The sequence below is a fragment of the Siphateles boraxobius genome, unplaced genomic scaffold (assembly GCF_051911475.1).
Source record: "Siphateles boraxobius isolate OS27281-9 unplaced genomic scaffold, OSU_SipBor_1 35, whole genome shotgun sequence".
Classification (NCBI taxonomy): Eukaryota; Metazoa; Chordata; class Actinopteri; order Cypriniformes; family Leuciscidae; genus Siphateles; species Siphateles boraxobius.
Window position 1 is genome coordinate 6,148,591 of NW_027508975.1, and position 9,976 is coordinate 6,158,566.

Below are 9,976 nucleotides of genomic sequence, written 5' to 3' on the forward strand. Positions count from 1 at the left end.
TTTGTTTCATGCGTTCATAATTCGCACACTCTGGGACAGGCAGCAGGGACATTGATATTTACTCAAGCTATCACATGGCCTTGTAATACACAAGGCACATCACAACACGTCTCCGTCACACAGTGTGTCCTGGCAATGGCAGGACTGAACAACACCGAAATCAAATTTCCACTGAGGCTTGTGTCAAATCACAGCTAAAGGTCACCTCTGAATTTAGTGTGCGGTCACAGTCTCCACCTCCCATGTGTAGTTTGAATCAGAGGACAGGAAAAAAAAAATGTGCTAGCTATTGAATCCATGAAATGTGTCCCCATACAGCTGTCCTCTGCCTCTCTTGCCTGGGCCTAAACAATTCTCCAAAACGATTGGTTGATTTGAGTAAATAATTCACTTGACAAGTCATCATTTACTCACACTCATATTTTAATAATGTACTGATCATTCTTTTTGACGCAATAAGAATTTAAGGACACAAAAGCATTATTAAAAGTATTATAAAACCAGTTCGTATGACTTGTAATATGTTGATGCTCTTATTTTGTTGTGTTATTTTTGTCTACTTATGTGTACAGCACTTTGGTCAGTCATGGGACATATGTCCTTTATGAATAAAAGTAGAACTAGAACTTCTTTAATTTGCACATCTTCAGTAGGCTAGATCACACACACACACACAGAACATTCCACCCCAATCTGCGTTTTTTGGGGATTGCGCTCTCATGCTAATTTGCCCTATATAGTGAATAGCCCATAGTATTTAGAAAAACAGTATAGGCAAAAAATACCCGGATGACCTACCTACTAGAGGTTAAACAACTTCATATTTTTTTTAAAGTCGACATTTATATGATGAAAGTCGAGTCGAAGTCGACTATTCGCTGATGACGTCATTGATGAGGAAATAAGCCTGAACCTCGAGCTGAGACTCGTCTCGAACGCGGGTTCCCTTGTGCACAGCTATGGCATACGACATAGTGCTCTACATAACAGCTTATTTTTATCAGTTCTTTTGACTTTGGGTCGTAATATTTCTCTCAGATTTCTGCTCGTTCTAAGTCAGATGTAGATATTTTAGCACAGTAAAGACATTTATATGAGTGTATTAGTGTGAGAGAGAGCGATTGCGTGTGTATTGCACCTGTCAGCATCTTTCTACTATTAGTGAAGCTGTGGGTTTCAATTACTAATAAATACATGCTAGAACTTTTCAGTTTCTAAGCTTTTTTATTGATAAATCACAAAACAGAGTTTACAATACATTTCTGCGCTATTGAATGATTCTGAGCGCGCGTGATCTGTGATTGAAATGCACGCTAAACTGTCTCTCTCTCTGTGTGTGTGTGTGTGTGTGTGTGTGTCCATAATGCAGCAGCAGTTTAGAACAACGATTAATAATACAATAAGCTGTGTAAAACGTGCAATCAGTTTTGATCATCCAGATGGTATAATAAAACATTTTTTGTGGAGTTCTCCCTGCATGCATTTATTTGTCATTTTAACTGAAACGAAGCATAAAAGTGGACTTAAATATTTCTTATCCTGTTCCGCCCTCTATAGGGCATGAGTGATCAGCGACTAGTCGGCGTCAAGCTTAACGCTTCATGGCAGAATTTCTTTGCACACAAATGTCCATGTTGCTAAGCCTGGCGGCGCGAAAGCACAAAGGTGGCGACCGCGAGCACACTTCTGAGAGCTGAAATGCCAAATGGGACACCCTACTGACTTGTACACTTGGCAAGCCTGTGCAATTTAAAAGGATAGTTCACCCAAAAATGAAAATTCTGTCAGTAATTACTCACCCTCATGTTGTTCCAACCCCGTAAGACCTTCGTTCATCTTCGGAACACGAATTAAGATATTGTTGATGAAATCTGAGAGCTGGATCACTCCTCCATAGGCTTCTAAGGGATTGAAACTTGCCAGCCCCGAAAAGTTATTAAAGACATTGTTAAAATAATGTGGGCTTCTAGTCAGTTAACGTAGTGTGATTGCTCACTATTGGCCGACGCTGGTCATGTGTGATGCATGTGACGTACAACAACAGAAGCTTACGCTATTACACTAGTAACCTGACTAGAGGCCCACAAAGAAGGAAATGAATAGTTGAAATAAAGTCGTTATTTTTGTTTGTTTTTTCGAACAAAAAGTATTCTCGTCGTTTGATGAACTTAAGATTGAGCCACTGTAGTCACTTGGACTATTGTAACAATGTCTTTAATAACTTTTCTGGGCTGGCAAGTTTCAATCCCTTAGAAGCCTATGGAGGAGTGATCCATCAAAAATATCTTAATTCGTGTTCCGAAGATGAACGAAAGTCTTACGAGGTTGGAACAACATGAGGGTGAGTAAATACTGACAGAATTTACATTTTTGGGTAAACTATCCCTTTAAGGCCACGAGACCGCGAGTCCACATGAAGTGTGCCATTTGGGATCCAGCCTTGGAATGACGGGCAGAAGTTTGCTGATAAGCTTGCGGGCTCTGCAAAGGTGCCCATCAAGGGCACATTTCGGCGGCAAAGGAGGCATCACGAGCACCTATCTGAAAACTAAAATGACAAATGGGACTCCCTACGGTCATTGTAAGTCCACAAGACTGCAAGTGCACAGGGCCTATATAGAATGTACTTTTGTAATGGTCGCAAAGTAAATTCAAATTTTAATGTAGTACCTACGCAGACAGTATGCAATTTTGGACGCAGCACGTGTGTTAAACCTGATTTGGAAAAGAGAAGAGAAGAAAAAAAAAAAATATATATATATATATAATTTATTTAATTTATTTAAAAAATAATTCATATAAACATAAACAATGAAATAAAATAATAAAATCAAATTAAATAAATCTAAATAAATAAAATAAAACAAAAATCAAATCAAATATGGAATCAGAAATGACTACTTTTCTCATTAAGTGTGTGTGTGTGTGTTGGGGGCAGTGAATAACAAAGTCAATTTCAGGCTTCAAAAACATTAAAATATAGTGTATGAATTTATTAACCACTTGGACAACTTTTATGATTATTTTTTGTCATTTTGGTGCTTGACAGTATAATAATGCTATGTTAACAATAAGTTTATAATGTAAAATAATATTTATGTAACCATAAAAAGTATTATTAAGCATTATTAAATAGTACTCTTTATGACACTGTTAATGCCTAGTAGATAAATAAAGTGTTCTAGGATAATTGTTGGGTATCATAAATGTTAGCACCTCGAAGCAAACATTTATGAGCTTGTCAGGGTGATTCACTGTCAATTTAACCGGCTTTTAGGAATGCTTTCTTGCCAGTAACCTGCCGGCAGATTAAACAGAAGTCTTTATGTCAGTAACCTATCAGCATATTGACAGTTTTTATGGTGCAGCACTGATTGGAATGGTTCACTGGAAAACTGTTTCTGCTTTCTGCGATGCTCAGTACAAGCAAAAGACGACCGTGGGGAATAAACACTCAGGTCGTTAGTGCATATAAAAAATGGAGGGAGTCAAAAATAAGAAATAATGCGCCAATATTTCACAGGGTTATCTAGGAATTACCAGATTTCCCTGCTATGGCCTGTGCTAACTGCAGCCTACTAAAATGTTTTCAAAACGCAGTAAACAATGGAAGAGGATGAAAAAACATTATAAGAATGAATATTTCATGTGTGCATGAATTATTAATATTATTCCTTCAAAAATGTCATAAGCAGGCTCACAACAAGCTCTTCGCTTTAAATTAAATAATCACTTTAAACAGATTGTTTTTTCCCAGAGCTATAAACTTAAGGATTTAGTCAAGAAAAAACTAAATCCATGGGGGCATGATAGTTACCTCAGTTAAAGGATAAACTGTTCTTTTGTAACCAAGCGTGGATTCAGCTTACTGTTGATATGAGACTGTCTGCTTTATGTAATCCATCTAAAACACTCCGGCCACCCATTTATTATGCCGTCTCAGGCTAAGGATCCGCAACATCTCATTTCACATTCTGCATGGGGAAGGATAAAGATCAGTAAATACTAAAATTGACAATCAAATTACAGTCTGGCCTAGGAAAATTGCCAAGTTAAGTATTTTGTTCTTCTCACATATTTAAAATATTACTATATATATATATATATATATATATAAACCCTCATATTTTGATGGTTTAATCAAACTTGTAGGGTCAATTAAAATAGATTTAAAACATCCGTACATCGCTTTTAGCCACCATCGTATACATGAATACATTTAAGTCACTTTTAGTGTTTATATTCAACTACGCATCCATCGACCACTTCACCGCTAGTCTATAGGGCCTCCATGTGGTGAACGCAGAGAATACACAGACCTGTTTCACCATAAATGTTGCCTTCAATCTCCTAGAAATTAAGTTAAGGTTAAATGGAGAAGCAGAGTTAAAAAACAATTACATCATTGCATATTTAATTATTTCAAACCATGACGTATAGGCTTCTGACAATCATGCACTCGCACACACCAAATACGTTTTTAGGGTGCAAATTAAACCAATCTTGTGTCTTTCATTAGGGAAAGCTTAGAAATGTGTGTATAGATATATAATATAAGTTCAAAACAGGCCAGACTGTATTATGCATGTTCAAACACTGCAATTCTCCATGACAAAATTGGCCTTTGAAAGGATCAGAACAGAAAATCTATTTTTGAATCCATCCATTCCTTTCCTGCACCGAGTTCCTGTGGGAGGTCCACTATAAGGCATGGGAAAGTTTCCTTTCCCTCACTTGTTTCTTTTTTTTTCTGATTAAGCGGCTGTGCTTCGACCACAAGTGCTTTTAAACCTCTCTCCTCACAGGGATAACAGAAGATAAACATAAAACAGGGTTGACAGGTAAGACAGCTCATATATGATAAACTGTGGTTTAGAGTTTAGTCTATCGTGACAATGTAATGAGAGAGAAGCTACTAACTATTAAATTCAAATACAAACAATATATTTTACCTGTGCTGCCACAATAATAACTTTTTTTCATACCCTAAACATCAGTTAATGGTTGACATATCGGTGTGAAATATGAAATATTTGAAAATGTAGAAATGTTGAAAGAAGATATGTTATTCATATTTGAATATAGTCATATACATGAACTTCTGTAACTGTAAATTTGATACTGCCCGTAAACACTTTTTGGGAAAGTTTTAGCTCTAAATGTAGAAGGATAGAACTTTTTTTGTATATATATGTCTTACTGTGGACTGCATGGCTCTGAATTATTAAAGAAAGAAAGAAAGAAAGAAAGAAAGAAAGAAAGAAAGAAAGAGAAAGAAAAAGAGAAAAGGAAAGAAAGAAAGAAAGAAAGAAAGAAAGAAAGAAAGAAAGAAAGAAAGAAAGAAAGAAAGAAAGAAAGAAAGAAAGAAAAAATTGTTTAGTGCTGTTTGATAAAGATGAATGCTGATAACCAGATTTCTGGCAGCGTTAAATTTAGAGAACTAAATTATGTGAATTCATATTTCTTTATTATATAAGACATAACAGATTCAGACAGTTCCTTGGGCTAAAAAGTGAAGGAGCATAATCTATTTAAGATAACCCCCTTAGCCAGATCTGCCTGGTGTGCATGTAAGCGAATCCAAACAAACCAGGCCTCCAGCCAAAGGAAATAAGAAAATAATAAGCAAACAGATAAGAAGTTTGCTAACTAGCAATGGGATGTTTACACAAATGCGAATCATTTCACAGGGGAAGGCTGCGGCCAGAGTCCTGTGGACTTTCTGTTTAAAGAGACGGGCTTTCTCGTTAGAAGTACATGCATGATTACGCATTACTCTCTGTCCATGATAGTAACTCTCATCACACAGAGGCCAAAGCTGGTCATCCATGCTTTATCCTCGCTAGCACTGTTTTGAGGGCCATTGCTGGTGTAGCTACATGTGTACACACACACACACACACACACACACACACACACACACACACACACACACACACACACACACACACACACACACACACACACACACACACACACACACACACACACACACACACACACACACACACACACACACACACACTCAAAAGTTTGGGATCGGTATGATTTTTAATGTTTTTAAAAGAAGTCACTTATGCTCACCAATGCTGTATTCATTTCATTAAAAATACAACAAAAAAACAGTAATATTGTGAAATATTATTACAATTTAAAATAACTGTTTTCGATTTTAATATATTTGAAAATAGAATGTATTCCTGTGATCAAAGCTGAATTTTCAGCATCATTACTCCATACTTCAGTGTCACATGATCCTTCAGGAATCATTCTAATATGTTGATTTAATGCTCAAGAAACATTTATGATTATTATCAATGTTGAAAACAGTTGTGTACCATTTTTTTAGGATTCTTTGATTAACATAAAGTTAAAAACAACAGAATTTATTTGAAATAGAATCTTTTGTAACATTATAAATGTCTTTACTGTCACTTTTGATCAATTTAATTCCTCCTTGATGAATAAAAGTATTGATTTATTTTATTTCCCCCAAAAAATAAAATAAAAATTCTTACTGACCCCAACGTTTTGAACAGTAGTGTTTAAATAATATTCTATTTCAGATAAATGCTGTTCTTTTGAACTTTCTATTCGTCAAAGAATCCTGAAATAAAATTGTAAATAATTGTTTTCAACATTGATAATAATGAGAAATGTTTCTTGAGCATCAACTCATCATATTAGAATGATTTCTGAAGGATCATGTGACACTGAAGACTGGAGTAATGATGCTGGAAATTCAGCTTTGATCACAGGAATAAATTACACTTTACTATATATTCACATAGAAAACAGATCATTTAAATGGTCATATTTAACAATATTACTCTTTTTATTTTTGTATTTTTAATGAAATAAATGCAGCCTTGGTGAGCAGTAGAGACTTATTTTAAAAACATTGAAAATATTACCGATCCCAAACTTTTGAATGGCAGTATATATATATATATATATATATATATATATATATATATATATATATATATATATATATATACATACATACATACAGTATATATACACATATAAATATATACATATATATGTATCCCTTTTTTTTTTTGGTGCCTTATGTTAAACTACTTTCAATTTCTGTTTTTCACATGAATCTACACTCCATACACCATAATGACGAAGCAAAATACTTTGCAACTTTTTTTGTGCCAACTTTGCAAATATATTAAAAATAAAAAAAAAACTGAAATTATTACATTACATAAGTGATCGTACCCTTTTCTGGGAAACTTGAAATTTACCTTCGGACGGGAGCATTCCTATTTCACTTGTAGATGTTACTTCACTTCGAGTTGAGTTAACCTGTGCATGCACACTGAGGCAAGGCAAGGCCAGTTTATTTATATAGCATATTTCATGCACAATGGTAATTCCAATTGCTTTATATAGAAAAAATTTAAATAATCAAAAGAAATAATAATTTAAAAAGTTCAGAATAAAAAAAGAAGGTAAAATGCAGTACAAATAGTCGGACGAACAGTGGCACAGTACTCATTCATTAAATGCGCAGCTAATGCACCAAGCAGATGTGTAATATATATATATATATATATATATATATATATATATATATATATATATATATATATATATATATATATGCACACAGTTAATTACTTTATACCAAAGTCAATACAAGTCAGTTTAGGAATCACAATGTATAGTATGAAAAATAGATATTTATTTTGAGATTTGCAATGGGAATGGGAACTCCCAATAAGGGAATTGAGCCAGATTATAATAATAACAATATATATTGGGTGGCCTATAGTAAAATTTCCTCACCAACCATTATATGCTTAATATTATATAGTTCATTAAAGGTCATTAATGGCTGTACTAACAATGTGTGTGGAATTATTTTAACACAGGCCACGCTTCCCAATGGGGGTTGGAATCACTTCATTTTACAACTGATCATAAAATTGTCTCACCTAACCAAATGTACAAATTGCCCATGCAAAAACTAAAAACAAAAAAAAAAACATACAGCAAAAGTATGTTGCCAAATACAGCCTGCTTCAGTTACTGCAGGAAAATTTTTTTTTTTTAAACAGAATCAGTCTGTTCCCCATTAAATCTGTACAAACTTGAATGATCAGAGGCATTATTCAATGAGGTGGTCTTAAGAGTGACTCATTCTATTATGCTTATGTCTATCTGGATAATTTAGAGGAAATAATGATGCACATACTCAAGCCTGTATTTCTGCCTGTGCAGAGATGTCCAGAGCTGATTGGGGTTTTCTGGAGCACCTGCTAGAGGACGGTCAGGAGTACTCAACAGGCGTGGGCCGTGTGTGGCTGACTGTGCTCTTCCTCTTCCGCATACTTGTTCTTGGCACAGCGGTGGAATCTGCATGGGACGACGAACAGTCCGATTTCGTCTGCAACACCAAACAGCCTGGCTGTGAGTCCGTCTGCTATGACAAGGCCTTCCCCATCTCCCACTTCCGGTACTTTGTTATGCAAATCATCTTCGTCTCAACACCGACCATTTTCTACTTTGGCTATGTGGCCTTGAGGACTAGAAATGAGAATAGGCAAGAGGAGAAGACGGAGGAGGAGGGCAGAAGACAAATATCTAGAAAAAACAATGAGTGCAAGTTGGAGGTAATACAGGAGGAAGATGAAGAGGGCGAGGAGAAAGAAACGCATAAGAACCGCAAAGCTCTAGAACCTCTAAAACTCAAAGGGAAACTGCTGTGCGCTTACGCAACTAGCATAGCGCTGAAGGTTCTCATTGAAGTTAGCTTCATTGTTGGTCTATGGTTCTTTTATGGGTTTGTAATCGAGGCCAAGTATGAGTGCGAGAGGTCGCCCTGTCCTCACACAGTGGACTGTTTTGTCTCACGGCCCACGGAAAAAACGATCTTTACAATATACACGCAGGTTATCGCCGTAGTGTCTGTTCTCCTCAACGTTGTGGAACTTTTCCATCTCCTTCAGCTAGCCGTAACACATCGACTGAAGAAGATATATCAGGCCGAGGATGAGATTAATAAACTTATTAGGGCGAATTCTTCTAGAACAGCACCAGCTAAAGAGCAACAACCATCATTTGAGCAAAGAAACCATCTCTTTCTTCCTGTAGCACATGACGGCTACCCTGCATCAGGGTTGGACTGGAACAAAAAACACCCTCCCTTAACAGAGGACATGCTCCCTAGTTACTCAAATTGCATACGCAATGTGAAACCTTCCATAAACAAAAAACATCTTCATAAAAAACACAAGACAGAAGACAAACAGAGACATTATGTATGAAGAGCACAAAATGAGAACCAGAGCTCCAATTTGGGGAACAACCATGTGTAAATGAACATTAGTGGTTTACTGTGCATTGGAGAGCCATTTCCTTTGTTTAGATAGGCAGGGAAATGGCCTGTGCTTTGGGATGAACTGTCTTTTGTGATCTGTGGCCAGTTAGGGAGCTTCTCAAGTAGTGATTAGATCTGAGAGGCTCAAGGTCAGGAAATACTCAAACCACTGAGCTTAAGAGAAACAAGCACAATGTCAAAGAAATGCCAAAGCCAAGGGTGGGTTTAAGTTAAGTGCTGAACTCTATGATTGATATGGTACAGATAAGGTAGTTTAATAATGTTCTGTAACTAAGACCAAAATCAAAGTCTAACTATACCAACCAACTGTATGTAGGACTACTATTTTTAAAATGTATTTAAGAATTGTTTTATATTTCATTTAATATTTATTTTGTATTAATTTCATTAAAATATTTGTGTTTTTTAATCCACTTTTTGACTACTAAATATGATTTAGCTCTTTGCTAGAGAGGTTGATATACCTGCTCCATTGATGCCAATTCCACTTGGAACCACTCTTAATTATGATAATTATGATTGGATAATTATGCTTTTCTATGGCAACACTATACAAACAATAGTGTCATTTGAGTAATCTTATTTCTCAACAGGAAGTATATTTCATGTGAATGTCCG

General features: G+C 35.7%; 1 protein-coding gene across 1 annotated transcript; it reads left to right on the forward strand.

The window, feature by feature from the left end:
• The first annotated feature begins 4,732 nt into the window (after positions 1–4,732).
• On the forward strand, positions 4,733–9,771 carry gja4 (gap junction protein alpha 4). The gene is made up of 2 exons (XM_077196008.1): positions 4,733–4,841; positions 8,239–9,771. The coding sequence occupies exon 2, from the start codon at positions 8,241–8,243 to the stop codon at positions 9,282–9,284; it is 1,044 nt and encodes a 347-aa protein (XP_077052123.1). The 5' UTR covers positions 4,733–4,841; positions 8,239–8,240; the 3' UTR covers positions 9,285–9,771.
• The last annotated feature ends 205 nt before the right edge of the window (positions 9,772–9,976 follow it).

Excerpts from the sequence above, each read along its gene's own strand:
- gja4 (XM_077196008.1), top strand. The coding sequence starts at position 8,241 with ATGTCCAGAGCTGATTGGGGTTTTCTGGAGCACCTGCTAGAGGACGGT.